This window comes from Glycine soja, chromosome 14 (genome assembly GCF_004193775.1).
Source record: "Glycine soja cultivar W05 chromosome 14, ASM419377v2, whole genome shotgun sequence".
NCBI classification, from domain to species: domain Eukaryota; kingdom Viridiplantae; phylum Streptophyta; class Magnoliopsida; order Fabales; family Fabaceae; genus Glycine; species Glycine soja.
The window spans coordinates 3,341,042-3,358,739 of NC_041015.1; the positions used below are offsets into that span (position 1 = coordinate 3,341,042).

Consider the following 17,698-nt stretch of genomic DNA (forward strand, 5'->3'; position numbering starts at 1 on the left):
AGAGTTAAGAATCAAAATCTTTTAGCTAATATTATGTCAACTCAATATTTGTTTTAATAAGGATACCCTTGAACAAGGTTTTAAGTCAAACACCTTAAATTTGTGTGCAAATTTAGTTTCATTACTCTTGACACGTTGTCTCGAGAATAAGTGACAAACATTAGTTAATTAGTTAATATCCTCGTATAAGTGGTGTCAAATAAGTTTTTATCTTTGGAGATTAGAATCAAAGTTTTTGAGCCAATATCATCACATGGGATGACCATGCACTCATTTTGATATCTATTATCATCACATTTTTTTTTCTTATATGTAAACAACATGAAATACATCACTCGGGTCAGGAGAGATGGCATTTATTACACAAAGGACCAGAATTTAAAATTATAGAAAACATACAGACACACACAAAAGAACCATATTAAACGAGGGATAAACTATTTTCTTGCCCATGATTTGTCCTTTTCACTCTTCATTACTTAAGCACACCTTCAACAAGTCTCGCGAGTCATTGTGGTTTCCCAATCATGAAAACATTATATCCCAAGAGCATTCCAAATAGAAACCCACATGCATATCCCACTGCTACAGGTTTCCAGCCAAATCCTGATACTTCATGGTGAAATGTTGAATGTGGTGGCCAGTCTTCATCCTTATTGCAGGATTTTGACAAAGGGAATCCACATAGCATGATTTCCACCATAGGAATCATTTCCAAATGTGTTAAACTGTCCACCTGTAGGTATGATACCCTTAAACTGGTTTTGTGAAAGGTTTAACACAGCCAGAAAATTCAAACTGGTCAAAGCCAAAGGAATCTCTCCTTTCAACTGTTTCCACGAGAGGTCCAACCATTCCAAATTTTTTAAATTACCAAAGGATCCTGGAATGGTACCATTGATTGCATTGTGCGAAAGGTTAAGCCCTTTGAGAGAATACAATTCTCCAATGACTTTTGGAAGTTCTCCTTCAAACACATTATTCGATAAATCAATGACCATGAAAGCAAAAAGTATCCTCACCAGCTCCCTAGAACGACCTTTCATTACAACCACTACAGAATCATTATACAAATTGCGGGTAGTACCCACATTTTTCAAACCAATCGAATGTGTTTGGCTGGCATTCACATTCATCATTTCTTGAAAGTTCTTGATGTATGATGTTGGCAAGGGCCCACTAAAATTGTTATTTGAGACATAAAAAATTCTCATCTTGGAAAATGGATTCTTGGCACCGAAACAAGTGATGACACCATGAAACTTATTTGATCGCAAACTGAGTACCTGTAACTCCTGGAGACTTTCTAGCCAATGGGGAAATGTATCCTCTATTTTATTGTCTGCCAAGTCCAAAACTTCCAGATTTCTGCAATTGGCCAAAGACCGCGGTAATGGTCCATCCAATTGGTTGCCATTCAACTTTATAGTCTCAAATGCATTTCCCTTAGAAAAGTTCCAAGGTATGTTTCCATAAAGTTTGTTCATTTGCAAATCCAATGCCAAAAGAGAAGGAAATGTTCCCAGACATTGTGGAATGGGGCCTGTCAAGTTGTTGTGAGCCAAGTTGAGTATATTGAGAGAACTTGCATTGCACATTGCTGAAGGAATGTTCCCTGTCAGCTCATTATTTGAGACTAAAAAGTATCGAGGGCCATTCGGTGGAATTGGGACATCTCCTTGCAACTTGTTGAAACTGAGATTAATAAAATCAATTTTATTCCCGGAGTGCAAGAGTTTCTCATGAAACCATTGGGGAATGCTTCCACTAATGTTGTTATGAGAAAGATCTAGTTCGATCAGATTTTGAAGTGGAGCTAAGAATTTAAGGAAACTACTAATATTACAGGAAGATAAATGTAAGGATACAAGGTTGGGTAAGATGTAGTCAGTGGTACTATCAAAGTTAATAGAGAGAAGACTATTGTGAGAAAGATTGAGAAAAGCTAGATGTTTTAACTTTGAAAATTGATGAAAGTCCAGATGACCACTCAAGTCAGTTGATGACAAAGTCAAACCAGTAAGTTTTTGGAGTTCAAATATTGAATTTGGAAAATTATCTTGCAGTTTGTTGTTTTCGAGAAACAAGAATTTCAAAGAAGAAGATGAGAATTCACCAATTGACCCTGTGAGGTTGTTGTTGGTGAGATCTAAAAGGAAGAGTTGAGTTAGATTAAACAATGACGAGGGAACCAGTCCATCAAAATTGCAACTTCCCATATCTAGTGTTTGAAGAGACTTCAAATGGCCAATGGAATCGGGAATGTTTCCCGAGAAAGCAGTATTAGAGAGAGCCAAGTAACTTAGTGGAGTACTCCAGTTGGACTTTGGAAGTTCACCTCTCAGGTCTTTATTATAAGACAAATCTAGTTTTTGAAGATTGGGTAAAGAGAGGATGTCACTCGATAGATTCCCTTGCAATTCGGTGTCAAAGAGACTAAGAGAGATGAGAGAGGAAGACAAATTGGTTAGTAATGACAAAGAGTTGTCTCCGATCAAAGGCATGTCCACGCCATCTAAATTAAGCTCTCTTAAATTAGTTGCGTTTTGAATGAGTTTGTTCCATGTGTCTGCATCAACTCTCATTCTCAAGTAGCCGTAGCCGTAGTTGTCACTGAGATCAAGTGACAGTAATTTGGACAAGTGAGAGATTGTGGAGGGAATGTGACCAAAAAATTTATTTTTGGATAGGTTGAGTTGTTGAAGGTGTCTTAGGCTGAAGATGGGGCTCTTGGAATGGAGTTGACCTTGAAGATTACTGTTGCTAAGGTCAAGACCAATCACGTGGCTCACCTGGTCTGAGATGGTGTCGCACCTGACCCCATACCACTCACAACAATCTGTGCCTTTTTTCCAGGTTTCTGTTTTGGAAGTAGTGTTGTGTAACTTTTTGAAAAGTAGTAAGGCAGAGGAGTCATGGTGGTTGCAGACAGAGGAAGAAGAAGGAAGAAAAAGAAGAAGCAGAATGAAGTATGGGAGTAGAAGCCAGCAAAGAATGTTATTATAGATATTCATCCTTTAAACTTCAATTTGCATATGGATGCAACCAATTCAATTCACTAACTTCTATTTATAGGCTAAGCTGCTTCTAAGGGTTTCCATATCGATTCAACAGTTTGTTTGCCTTTTGTTCCTTTATTTATTTTTTTCTCTTTTTATCAAATTATTTATTATATCTATTATTTTATTTTTATTCAATTAAGAAACTAATAAAGAAGAATTTTATTATTAGCTTAACTAACATTTTATTATTATTCTATGTACTCCCGTCATGTGTAGGTTCAACTTTGAAAAGGAACTAGCTCAAAAGAAAATTAGGAAGCAATGAGCACTCAATATGACATCACATCCAAGACCAAGACGCTATATTTATAAAGTAAACGGCGTTTTATGTACGTAGGAGACGTCAGAATGCATTATTAGTTACTTTTGATTTATCTTTCAGATATACAAGCTTAATTAAGATGTTTCATAGAACTTGCATTGTAAATTCACAAGAAGATTAAATCATGAATTATTAGAACAATTGAAAGTCTAAGTGCGTAAATGTATTGAAAGTCCGCAGTGTATAGTGTGTCCCGTTTGTTCCTTGGCGTATGGACGGGGGTAGGAACACAACATGCTCGCTTTCTTATTTCCATTTCTAGGCTCATTTTTATTCAACGGACACCAAAAAATAAATAGTAATCATTTTTTAATGTTTTATTTTACCAAACACTTAATTATCACTCACTATTTTATTTGTCTTTATTATTCTTCCTATTATATTATGTCATCTATCATAATTATATATATGACTGCTGAAGTCAAGTGATGACAAATACTATTTTCTTATATATAAAAAGTATAATCTAGTATCAAGTTAATTTCTCAATATTTTATGTTGCTACTTTTCTCATTTATTTTGTTATTTCCGTGGTTCGTATTTTTTAATCACAAGTAACATGTTTGATAATTCTTTAATAAAAACTTGTAAAATGATAATATTTTTTTTACTATATAATCTCTTCTTTAGTAGATGTCAAGTGTTAATTAACATTTTGATCGAGTGTTCAAAAAATATTTTTGAATAAGAAAAAATATTAGCTTAACCAAAACTAACAAAGAAGAATTTTATTATTAGCTTAAGTAAACGTTTGTTCCTTCGTGTGTGTTAGCGAGTAGAAATGTAACATGCTCCTTGATTACTATCACCAGCATTTAATATATTGTTAATTATTTAATTTAAATTTCAATAAATATATATTATTAAATATTTAAATATTTTTATATAAACATATGTTTAAAAAAATATTATTGTTTGAAATACTATTTTAATTAATATCTTCGTTAAACCGAGATAAGCTATAAAATTAAATATATGATATAACCATATACATTATTACATTTAGTTGTAATTATCTAGAATTTAATTGATGAGAATTACAATTAATATAAAATAACCAAGAATATTAAAACTAAAACCTCTAAAATGCACAAACCAAGATAAACATTTTATATCATGCATATGTTACTATATATTTATGAACCAAACAATTAAGTTGAAATAATCAACTGTAATTATAAAGTGTACAATTTATCATTCAGAATTATAAAACTCTACAAATAAAACATAAGTTATCCTTAAAAATATAATAAAATTAAAATATGTAATATATTTTATATAATAAATTGTCTATTTATAAGATGATAATTCATAAAAAAATAGAAAAAACATTCTTAACACAATTTCTCACAAAATACACTAATAAAATTTATTAAAAAAATATAAATATAAATATAATATATTGTACTTAAATTATAAACAAATGGAAGATAAAATAAATTCATATTTTTTTATACAACTTGCATTGTAAATTTACAAGAACATTAAATCATGAATTATTAGAAACCGCTTAAATGTCTTGTCATTGTTAAAATGAAAATGATTGGTGAGAAGTTTGCATGGAAATGGAGTATTTCCACAGTCTTTAAACAAAGTCCGCAGTTTATTCCGGTTTTCCATTAAACGTTTGTTCCTTCGTGTGTTTTGGGGAGTAAAAACTTAACCTGCTCCTTGACAACTATTATCAAGATTTAATATATTATTAATTATTTAGTTTAAATTTTGATGAATATATGATAGTAAATATTTAAATATATATATATATATATATATATATTTAAAAATTTGATTATTTGGAGTGTTATTCTAAATAAGATTTTGGTGGTGTACAATAATTTTTTGATCATGCTAAATGCAGTAGAACTTCGATTCTGAAGTTAATTAGTATGAGTTTGAGGCTGAATGTAATAACTCGATCATGTATCTTTAAGAATCTATTGAATTCTCTTTTTTTTCTTCAATTTTTATTATGTTAACTAAATCCTTTTGTTGAGGATGAGGTTGAGTAGATTTTCACAGATCATGTTAACTTTAATTAAAAAGAGGATCTTAAAGAGTCCTCACGAAATTGACATTCTTATTGATTAAAAAGAAAATGAACGAAAAAAAAAAAAACGATGTGAAATTTACCGATAATACATCATAACAAAAATAATTGTTTTAACATATTTTTATTTAGATTTATTTTTAGTATAATTGTTGAAGTATTTTATTGATGATAATAATGTAATATAATATTCTTCTATAAATAAGTTATTAAAAAAAAGTCTTTTATTTTTAATTAAATCTAATGACATAAATAAACTAATTATATTTAATAATATAATTATATTAGAAAATTTAAATTTTAAATAAAAATATTAACCTAAAAAATATGTTTAGTAAATTAAATAATAAAAAAATAATAATTATATTTAATAATATCATTTTCTTAAAAAAATAAAAAACAAAATTATAAAATTTAATTTAATAAATAAATAATTTTAAAATCAATTTAGAAAATTATATAATATAATATTTATATTTTATAATATTTAAATTAAAAAAAATAAAAATGAGAGAGAAAGTCTCAAAATAGTGTAGATTAAGAATTAAATTGTAAAATAGTGTAGATTGAAAAAAAAAATCAGGAGAAAGAAGATGTATTTAGAAGAAAAAAAACTCATTATTACATTTAATTGTAATTGTCTAGAATTTAATAGATGAGAATTATAATTAATATAAGATTACCCCAAAACAAGATACAACATTTTATATTATATCATACATTACTAAATATTTATGAATCAAATAATTGAGTTCAGTTGTAAATTGTCCAATTTATCATTCAAAATTATAAATAAAACATAAGTCATCCTTAAAAAACAAAAATTAAATATAATAAAATTAAAATATATAATATATTTTATATGATAAACTATCTATTTATAAGATGATAAATTCATAAAAAAAGATTTAAAAAAAACATTCTTAACACAATTTCTCACAAAATACACCAATAAAATTTATAAAAATAAAATATAAATATAAATATAATATAATGTATTTAAATTATAAAGAAATTCAAAAGACAAAATAAATTCATGTTTGATACAACTTGCATTGTAAATTTACAAGAACATTAAATCATGAATTATTAGAAATGGCGTAAATGTCTTGTCAAATGGAGTATTTCCACAGTCTTTAAACAAAGTCCGCCGTGTATCCTGCTTTTCCTTTAAACGTTTGTTACATCGTGTGAGTTGGGGAGTAGAAACTTAACCTGCTCCTTCACCACTATCATCAACATTTAATATATTATTAATTATTTACTTTAAATTTTGATAAATATATGATAGTAAATATTTAAATATATATATATATATATATATTTAAAAATGTTATTATTTGGAGTGTTATTCTAAATAAGATTTTGGTGGTGTACAATAATTTTTTGATCATACTAAATGCAGTTCTTTGATGGTGGTCCTTTGATATAAAAAAAATTAGGATGTTAGCTGTACTTAAAGAACTTCGATTCTCAAGTTAATTAGTATGAGTTTGAGTCTGAATGTAATAACTCATGTGTTTTTAAGAATCTATAGAATTCTTTTTTTCCTCTTCAATTTTTATTATGTTAACTAAATCCCTTTTGTTGAGGTTGAGTAGATTTTCACAGATCATGTTAACCTTTAATTATAATAATTAAGAATTTTTTTTTTTAAGAGTTTGACATATCATTAATTTTGTGTACTCATGTATGATACTAAAGAGAATAAAATGGTTTTAAAAAACATATAGTATGTATAAATAAAAATAATAAATGTTCTCATTATTAATAACAAACAATCAATTTTATTAAATAAAAGATTAAAGAGATAAATAAATTACTTGAATCTATAGACACGTCACTTTATTAAAATAGTATGTCAAATTTCAAAATTTAATTGAGATCGAGGAACAAATATTACAAAGATTTTTAATTATATTTCATAAAAAAACATTTTCTATATAGTTTGTGATTTAAAATCAAAAGTTAGATAAAATTTTAATTAAAAATAATTAGTTTTAAATATTATGTTGGTGTCATTGGCACGGATCACGATGTCAACGAGTGATAGCATGATAATTATCGTATATAAATATATTTTGGGATTAAATCATATAGAAATTATTGATTTTTCTCTCTTATTTCTTCCTTTTTATGTGAATAATTGAAAATTTAACATCATTTAAGATTTTATTCAGAAAGTGTCCAAGTGAATTTATAGTGTTTGGTGAAAAAATTGATGTAGAAAAAACAAATTAAGCCTGAAAAAGTACATTGAAGATCTAAAAATATTCGCTTAGCACGCCTTAAGAGTTTAGTGTGACGCAATCACTCAGCGAACACGCTTAATGCCAGGAGATATGAAGAAGTTTGATACATGAAAGTGCGCTTAGCGTAAGTCACGAGCACCCGTTATTGCCATACTTGCTAAGTGGAACAATCACACTTAACGCGAGAGTTGTATGAAATCCAAGAACTACACCTATAAAAAAAAAGGAAGGTAAGAAGGAGAAAAAACATAATCAAGATAATACAATTCTTCATATAAAATTAGAAACACTAGAACCAATCATTATGAGTCGTTACTTCTCTTCATTCCTTTTCTTACTTACCCTTTTATAATTTAGTATCCTCTTACAATTATAAAATCTTTCATGAGGAATTAAAATCCATTTTTATTCTCATTTCTTGGGTCATGAGAAACTTACTGATTGACCCCTTGAGGTGGTTGTCACTAAGATCAAACCATAACAAGGAAGACAAAGAATAACACCAACGTGTAATTCTTTCATTTAACATGTTTAGACAAAAGTAGGGTCCACAATTTTGGAAGTTTATTGATTTGGTTGGAATGGGGCCCACTAATTTATCAAATGATAAACAAAATTGCAACCCGACAGATGTAGTTGTTTAAGAGACTTTAAATGGCGTATGAATGGGGAATGTATCCTGAGAAAAGCACTGAAGGAGAGACTCAAGTACTTATAATGAGGGTTGCTCGCTTTCTTTTTCCATTTTATTTTTATTGTGTTGTTTATAATTGTAAAATCTCTCGTGACAAATGAGAAATTAAAACTCATTTTTTATTCCCATTTCTTGGGTCATGAGAAATTTTTTGGTTGTCACTAAAATCAAACCGTAGCAAGGAAGGCAAAGAATAACAACGACGTGAAATTCTTTCATTTAACATGTTATAAGACAAAAGTAAGGCCCACAATTTTGAAAGTTTATTGATTTTGGTTGGAATGGGACCAACTAATTTATCAAATGATAAATCTAAAAAGGAGAGATGAGTGAGTAAACAATGAAAATGGAATCAGTCCATCAAAATAGCAGCCCCACAGATGTAATTGTTTAAGAGACTTCAAATGACCTATGGAATGGAAAATTTAAATTTTAATCATTTACATACACATATAAGTTTAGTTTTGTGGTTAACATCGTTACTAAAGTGATTGGCAGTGTTGCCATTAAGACTACTATAAACTTTTTCTAACAATACAAAACCGCCACAAATTTCTTCCATAATAGAAAATGAAGGAAATCACAATCTACTTAAACCTATGTCATTCTCAATTTCCTCTGGCATGCATTGATACGCCAATGGTTTATTTGAAATAATGCCAATGATTGCATTAGTTGAATCTGGATCAAGGTGGTAATGATACAATCATAATCCTAGAGTATGAATAGCTTATCAAAATTATTAAATAAGCCAATAATGCAAAAAATGAAAATATCAGCCTCTTTCGGTAAATCTGTTAAACTATCTATATATCAAGACATATCAGAAGTAACTGAGAATATAATAAGTTTGAACACATCGCAATTTCTTTAATTTTTCTGTTGTGAGAAATTTTTAACAATTTTATACTGTCAGAAGTATCTTGTATTGGTGTATTTGCACTCACATAAGTGATGATATTATCAGTAGAAATCAAAACTTAATTCATATGAAATATGTAAGTGCTAAAGCTTATAATTTTTTTATAAAAAAACCGTAAAGTGAGATTAGAGAGAAAAATATCAATTAAAACCTCTATTTTTTTTAGAGCATTGAAGATATTTCTATTTTATAGAAGAACAGTAGATAAGAGTTTAGATTAAAAAGAAAATGGACCACAAAGCACAACGACAGGTAATACCTGTCTCTTTCTCTAGTTTGGAAATTCAAAGTTCCCATTTAATTTTTCAGTTTGTCACATTTAGATTAAAAAGGAAATGGACCACAAATCATGCACAACGACAGGTAATACCTGTCTCTTTCTCTAGTTTGGAAATTCAAAGTTCCCATTTAATTTTTCAGTTTGTCACATCTGTAATGCAGAAACAGGACCTAATTGTTTATTTTTAAAAATTTCAACTTTAAAATAGAAATACATAACATTAATATATAAAACTTATTAAAAAAAATTAGAATCTTGTATAATAATAGTGAAGTCACTGTAGAAGATTGATTCCTCAAAAACTAGATAAGAAAGGATAACACAAACATCGAACTAAAACCTGACCTTTTTTCAGAAGTTTGTGGGTGCATCTAAAAATTTTACTCTCATAATCAACAAACAACTATTTTTTTCTTTATCAACTCATCAAAATGAGACTAATAATTAGTGTAAAAGATGAGGTACGAGTGTGACCCGCAAAAATGAAACCATTCTAGTTTGGTAGCTTCAAGGGAAGCAAAAATGTTGGTGTGCTTGGTTTGTACAATATAATTGTCCCTATTTCATGAGTCTCCATCTGATGTTTCGATATTCACTTTCTCTGAACTTTAGTCTTATCCGTCATCAAGTTAGTTTTCACTTAGTATATTTAATATTTCATTGATCAGCTCCAAAATCCTCTATACAATTACACTAGCACGTTGCATTGCCTCATCTTGTGTTTTGGATAGCCATGGAACACAAAGTAGCCACAACAACTGAAGGACAACCCATAAGATGTAAAGGTGTGTGGTGTGCCATCATTCCTGAAAACAAACCAATGTTGTCTTTGCTCTACCATTTTCTTCTTTTGTAGTAATTTTTAATGGCTTTCTTAATTGTATGTCATGTTTCATATGTATGAACCCTATCTGTTCTGTTTCATTTGTAAACTGTAGCGGCGGTTTGTCGCAAAGCCGGTGAGCCACTGAGTATTGAGGAGATCATTGTGGCACCACCAATGCCTGGTGAAGCTCGCATTCGTATTACATGCTCCACTCTCTGTCAAACCGATATCAGTTTTTGGAACATGCAGGTTGCCACTTGCCACCATTTTTGGTCCCTCTAAATGATTTATTGTGATTTGGAACATTTTTCTCAGCCAATGCCTTCCCCATACCACCTTTTCATTTTCATTCAATTGCTGTAGAATTTAGATTACTTTTTCCTTTTTTTTTTCTATGGAAACTTCTGAATGATTTTTTTTAAGAAGCATTTTCTGTGTTTTGAAGGACCATCCTGCCATTTATCCAAGAATTCTGGGTCATGAGGCAATAGGGTGAGTTTATGCATTTTATTTTGCTCCCTCTTTTCTCATAAGGATTCCACTACCTTGTTGGTATGCTAAATGCGTATGCTTTTCCTGTATCAACATATACTTTTCTTTTTTTTTCATTTTTTTAGTAGAGTAAACGTTGGTCTTTTTAATTAATAGCCTCAAGTCCTTAGATTTTCTTCTCATATGGGGTTGTAAAGTAGGTTATCTTAGAGATGACTGATGGGGGAGCAGATTATTGCTTTGAATGTGTTGGTATGGCATCATTGATGCAGGAAGCCTATGTTTCTTGTAGAAAGGTCTCTCTCTCTCTCTCTCTCAAAGTGTGCACAAACATGCCTTGCACTTTGGTTTATAGGCAGACAGAATAATGCGATTATATTGTAACAATAACTACAACATGATTTTCTACTATCACCCTAGCACAAAGCTTGAAAAAATCTTAACCGATGCATACTTGTTGAATGCATGAATTGTTAAAACTAATGCTTTGCCTACAGGGTTGGGGAAAAACAATAGTTTTGGGAGTGGACAAGCCAGGATCCAAGTTAAACCTTAGCTGTAGTGAGGTCCACGTTTGTGGGAAGAGCCTCAGGGGATACTTATTTGGAGGACTCAAACCCAAGTCTCATGTACCCATTCTCCTTAAACGCTACATGGACAAGGTACTATGTGCAATTTCTTTTATTTAATCTTTTTTAGTCTATGCTCTTTGTCCCCTCTATTAATATATGTAAAACTAGTAATTAGTAATGATTATGTAAAAATAATAATGACATAATATAATAGCAATACCAAGTAAGTTCGGGGATGCTTCTTTTTAGTAAATTTCATCTGCAATTATTATCAACAGCAACTGAATTTGGACGAGTTTGTCACACATGAGATGAAGTTCAAGGATATCAATAAAACATTTGATTTTTTGATTGATGGACTGTGTCTTCGATGTGTGATTTGGATAGACAAATCAGCTCATTCTTGTATAAGTTATTGTTGCTTTACTTAAGTCATTGAATTATGACATCAATAAGTGAAATATTGGATGCCCTTTTTTTGTATTTGGTGAAAACATATTCAATGTAAAAGCAGTTGATGCCCAGCAAAGTAATTATGTCAAATAAATTGATGGTGACCAACAATGCTTCACTAGTATCTATTTTCTGTGATAGCTAATTTCCATTTTAAAAGCAAGCTTAAGCTATAATTATAATAATCATGAAAGACATGTCTTCCATTCCCCTTGACGCGGATGCTTAATCAAATGTGTCTCCGTTATAAGGTGATCACATAATACTACATTACATGTATTCGATCGGCACCCGAGTAGTGTAGTGGATTCCACATACGCGCGCCTAAAGGTTATAAACCTATAATATTTACATTGTGACACATTTTGTTTGGTAATTCAGGGAACACCCAGATATTTGGGTCCCTTGTAAGCAGAAGGTCTGACTAATTTTATTTCCCTTCTTCCTGAATAATAATGAATATTGCAAGAAAATAAAAAGCACAAAATATTAGTTTTATCTTGGTTCACTTTATGACATGAACCAGTACAGAAAGTTCAAGGCATTTTGTTTTTAACTACGTCTTCAACATTCTTCATATTGGCTTCCTGCAAATAAGAGAAAATAATTTCTTCAATGTCCTCTCAAAAGTGGAAGATATCTGGATTATTCAAGATGTGTCTCTGAACCTAAAAACTGTTCATTTTAGTCATTACACGTACACTTTTTAACTCTTTTATTATTCCTTACACATAATTTTTTTTATCTGTTTAAGTTCATACTTCCTCCGTTCTCAATTATATATAAAAAAAATTGATTTACACTTATTAAAAAATTAATTAATCATGTTTAATTGCACCAATCTCAATTAAAAATTATTTTTTCCAATGTATTATTTATTGGAACATGGTGTTAGGAATAAAAAATAGTCATTAAAACAAATAATTTCAATTAAATGAATGACATTTTAAATATAGTAATATTAAATAAGGTCAAATTAGTTTTAAAAAATTATATTTGAGACTAAGAAAAAGATATATATATTTTTTTTATATTTGAGACTAAAGAGAGTATTATTTTAGATGACAGAGATTAAAAAAATTTAAAACATATACATCCAATAACTAAAAAAAATAATTCTTGGGTATAAGACAGAAACCTAAAATGTTGTGTCAATACAATGAGTAACATTTAAATATCTTTTTATCAATCAGCTCATAAAAATATACCAAAAAAGGGAAAGGATCAGCTACCAGTGACCAAAAAAGGAAATGATACCAATATTCTAGCTTGTTTAGCTTCACGGGGAGCAAAAGTGCCTGTGTACTTGGTTTGTCGTTGTTTAACTTAAGTCATATCCCTCATCATCAAGTCAGTTTTCACTTAGTATATTTCATAGATCGGCTCCCAAATCCTCTCTACACTATAGCTAACACGTTCCATTGTTAAGGTAAGCCATAACTGTTCTAGTTTTTTTTTTCTTTTTCTGTACTTTTTAATGGCTTTCTTAGTTGCATTGTATGTTTCATATGTATGAACACCAATTGAGGAGATCATGGTGGCACCACCAATGCCTCGTGAAGCTCGCATTTGTATATATTATATGCTACTCTCTGTCAATTTGATATCAGTTTCCGGAACATACAGGTGTACCAACTTTTCATTTTCATTCAATTGATGTAGAATGTTGATTAGTTTTCTTTTTTTGTATTAATGAAAATTTTGATTTATTTTATTAAGATGATATTTCTGTGTTTTGAAGGGCCCTCCTGTCATTTTCCCAACAATTCTGGGTCATGAGGCAATAGGGTGAGTTTATGCACTTTGCTCTTTTTTTTCTCTTACAGTTTCATTTATCAAAATTAAAAAATATTGCCATGTTTGTATACTAAATCTATATGGTTTTTCTGTAGCAATATAAACTTTCCTTTTTATTTGGTAGAGTAAACTTTGGTGCTTTAACTTATATGTTTACTAAAAATACATTGTGGTCCTTACTCCTTGGTCCCTACAAATATGGTTGAGATATTTAATTTAAAACTATAGGAGTTGATGATGCATTCCAACCCATTTTTTATGTGACCCAATAGTGGAGAGCGTAGGGGAGGATGTTACTGAAGTTGCAAAAGGAGATATGTGTAACGTGCATAAAGAATGAAGAAGTTTTGATGCGAAATTCTGTTAGTAGTAAGGGACACGTGGTTCGCAACACAAGGGAGGAATTAGGCATAGCACACGGTTGAGGAGAGAGAATATTAAGCTGAAGGATTACACATTTTCGGGGACGGGAAGTGATTTTGTTGCTGGTTGACGGTCATGGATGAGCCCAAGATCATAGGTGTTCCATATCTCATTGTCTTTGCTGTTTTTTTTTTACATTCAATGTTTATTATAGTTCTCTTTTCATTGTAATATGTTAACTCGTTGGCAAGTGTATCAAATTTGTCACAAGTAGTAAAGTACTCAAAAGTCCGAGTGTCGAATCCACAGGAATTCTATTTATACTTGGATTAATGCAAACCCAATTTAAAAGTAATAGATAAAGAATTTAAATAAAGATAAAGAAATATATTAGATAAGATAAAGAAAAGATAAAAGATTTAAAGATAAAATTAAAAGATAAAGAAAAGGATAAAAGAATTAAAGATAAAAAAAATAAAGAAAGAGATAAAAGATTTAGATAAAAGATAAATTCAAGATAAAATAATATTAGGAACTGACTTACCTTGTCTGCCTAGGATTTATGACTTTATGATTTTTTTCTTTACCAATTCAGGTTATTCTATCCTACCCACATCTATTCGTTTACTTGCCCCTAATGCCTCACGATGACAAGCCTACCTTAATTACCTATCTTCCAAATGCATTTGCAAAGACTCAATAACTAACTAAGGTGCATTAATATTAAGATTAAATTCTAGATGTTTGCTAAAGCATGGACATTGGGTTATCATTCTATGCCTAGCAATGTTAACCCTATGATTTCTTTTCTTTGATTGTTCTATTAAGCGTTACCCTTTCCCAAGTATATAACCCTTAAAACATATTCAAGCATTCATTCCTTACCCTAATTAGGCTTTACCCTCTCCCGAGTGGACTAAATCCTAACAGAAAATAAAGACTGAGATACAGGATAAATAAGAAAGAAAATAGGAAAGAAAAACCTGGTATTGCATTGATAAATAGTGAAGAGTACATCATACATCGCATTGGCTTCTAGGCTTGTCAGGCCCTAACTAAGGGGGTTTAGCCACTCATGACCATTGAGGGCTTTACAATGAGAAGAGGTGAAAGAAAGGGAGTAAATGAAACCCCTAGGAGGGGGTTCTGTCGTGGTGTGTTCTTCTGTTTCCTTGGATTGACTCTCTATTTATAGCTGCTGAAGTGGGCTTTGGGCCTTCGTAGGTGCGCTTAGCGCGACACCTCGCGCTTAGAGCGTGTTGGGTTGGGCCTACTTCAGACTTTCTTCTTTTTCTTCACTTTCTGTTGCCTTTTTGCTTAATGTAACTTCAGTTTTCATATCTACAACCAAAAATTCAATTTAATTAATTTTCTAACTTTTAATCATAAATAACTGCTAAATAATTAATTTCAAGCCAAAATTTGACTAATTCTCTACTATTAATTCACAATTATTTAGCAGTTATCATAATACATTATTGTGAGAAATTGATACGTTTCATTGGTGCTTTCATTGAGCTTCCATGGCTAAGAACACGCGTTTGAAGGAGTTGCAAACGAAAATTCGTATACATTCAGATGGTATTCGTCGTATCGGTCAAACAATGGATCTGCGTTATCAAGAGCAAAATGATAAGATGCTTTAGATCCAGACTTCTATGGATCAGATGTAGTTAGCAATGAATCTGTTATTGCAGAATGCTTCTCAACCTACTAGAAGTCCTTCGAACAATGGCTCCCCGTTGGTGCCACCGATTAATGCTTCCTTGCCTGTTAAGGAGATCTTACTTGGATTTCCTCATTTCAATGGAACGACGCCGGTGATGGAGTGGATCTTCAAGGCAAAGAAATGTTTCACTTATCATAATACTCCTGATGCGTCTAGAGTTGACATTGTTGCGATGCATTTTGATAAGGATGCAGTAGCATGGTTTCAGATGTCACAAACATTATCTCTAGTGTCTACTTGGTCTGAGTTGACTCGTGCTCTAGAGTCTCAATTCCATCCTTCACCTTTTGATTGTCCAATGACTGAGCTCTTCAAGCTTCAACAAATAGGTTCGGTGTCGGATTATTACCTCAAGTTTATGTCTCTAACTAATAGATCTCTGGGATTATGTAATGAAGCTTTCCTTAATTGTTTCATTAGTGGTTTAAATCCTGATATTAGACGAGATGTTGTTGCTATGTGCCCTCCTACCTTATTGCATGCAGTTTCTTTAGCTAAACTTTTTGAAGAAAAATATGGTCCTGTTTCTAAGCCATTTTGAAATTCTTATACTCACAAATATTTCCAAATTTCTGCTTCCCATGCTCAACCAAAACACAAATCAAATCTAGTTTACCTCCACTTTTATCCACTCCACCAGATCCTCCACTTCGACCCTTGAATGTGAAGAGGATTGCTCATGCTAAAATGCAATTGAGAAGGAAAAATGATTGTGTTATTTCTATGATGAGAAGTTCTCTTTTAATCATAGATGTCCTAATAGACAATTTTTGTTGTTGCAAATGAAAAATGATAATGAGGATCCTATTAGTACAAATGTATCTTAGGGCGCTCAGGAAGATGAGATAGTAGAACCTGAAGACCATCATTTGTCTTTCAGTGCTTTGAAAGGTGGTAGGGGAGTTGGTACTATTAGGTTCATAGCTTATATTGAAAAGTTACCCGTGACTGTGTTGATTGATGGTGACAGTTTTGATAATTTTTTGCAGCCAAGAGTAGCCAAGTTTTTAAAATTACCTGTGGAACCAGCAACTCAAGTTAGAGTAATGGTTGACAATGGTTATTATATGTCTATTGAAGGATTGGTTAAGCAATTGAAGATACAGGCTCAAGGCAATACTTTTCTGTTACCAATATTTTTGCTTCTTATTTCTGGCGCTTATCTCAATCTAGGAGCTATAGTTGGTTGAAGAGTATTAGCTCTCAAATTGTTGATTATGATGCTTAATTTTCAACTGAAGTTTTTGTGGAAGGGTAAATTTACTACGTACTTTACAAGGAGATTGTGAAGTGGTACCTTAGCAAGCTCAATTACATCATATTTTATTGGTCCAAATATTTACCAATATCGTTTTAACTTTTAAATTAATGAAAGCCTCCCAAAGGTGCCGGCTTTTAAATTTTTGAGGATAATCAATTTGTTTAACTTTGGGGTATGATATTATCATCATTAATTTTATTAAATAATAAATTAAATAGATAAACAAATTACTTTAATAAAGAAAAGATATTTTTATTAATATAACATGTCAAACTTCAAAATTTAATTGAGACGGAAAAAGATTACAAAAATATAGTTTATAAAAACATTTTTATCTTATATAGTTTATGATTTAAAATTAAAAGTTAAATCAAATTTTAATTAGAATTAATTAGATTTAAGTATTTGTATTGAAAAAAGATAAAATTATAAAAATATTTTAAAAAAAGTTAGATACTAAATGCAAAAAAAGCTACGTAACTATAATGTAAAATTAAAGAGAATAATTCATAAAAATACTATATCATTTAATAGAAGAACTCGAATTATAATACATAAACAGATTAATTACACCAAGAGTTGTAAATTGTTTATTAAACATAACTCGAATTATAGTTCATAAATTG

The 17,698-nt window shown here is 30.5% G+C and overlaps 1 protein-coding gene and 1 pseudogene across 4 annotated transcripts; one reads left to right on the top strand and one right to left on the bottom strand.

Moving 5' to 3' along the window:
* Nucleotides 1-246: 246 nt before the first annotated feature.
* LOC114385109 lies at nucleotides 247-3,017 on the bottom strand (annotated as a pseudogene).
* A 6,888-nt stretch (nucleotides 3,018-9,905) lies between these two features.
* Nucleotides 9,906-14,376, top strand: LOC114385114 (alcohol dehydrogenase-like 7). 4 transcript variants are annotated; one of them, XR_003660843.1, is made up of 7 exons: nucleotides 9,906-10,207; nucleotides 10,311-10,364; nucleotides 10,518-10,654; nucleotides 10,851-10,897; nucleotides 11,395-11,559; nucleotides 13,664-13,710; nucleotides 13,992-14,376. XR_003660843.1 is itself a non-coding variant. In XM_028345086.1 (4 exons), exons 1-4 carry the CDS (start codon nucleotides 10,313-10,315, stop codon nucleotides 11,411-11,413), a joined length of 255 nt encoding a protein of 84 aa, XP_028200887.1. In that variant the 5' UTR covers nucleotides 9,912-10,312; the 3' UTR covers nucleotides 11,414-12,006. The 4 variants fall into 4 exon arrangements, 1 of the variants encoding a protein (XP_028200887.1); XR_003660842.1 differs by having other exon boundaries at nucleotides 9,906-10,364; XR_003660841.1 differs by lacking the exons at nucleotides 13,664-13,710; nucleotides 13,992-14,376 and adding an exon at nucleotides 11,748-12,006 and having other exon boundaries at nucleotides 9,912-10,364.
* The last annotated feature ends 3,322 nt before the right edge of the window (nucleotides 14,377-17,698 follow it).

Excerpts from the sequence above, each read along its gene's own strand:
- LOC114385114 (XM_028345086.1), top strand. The coding sequence starts at position 10,313 with ATGGAACACAAAGTAGCCACAACAACTGAAGGACAACCCATAAGATGT. Across the intron at positions 10,365-10,517 it reads ACAACCCATAAGATGTAAAG|CGGCGGTTTGTCGCAAAGCC; the intron begins GTGTGTGGTGTG and ends TGTAAACTGTAG. Across the intron at positions 10,655-10,850 it reads TCAGTTTTTGGAACATGCAG|GACCATCCTGCCATTTATCC; the intron begins GTTGCCACTTGC and ends TGTGTTTTGAAG.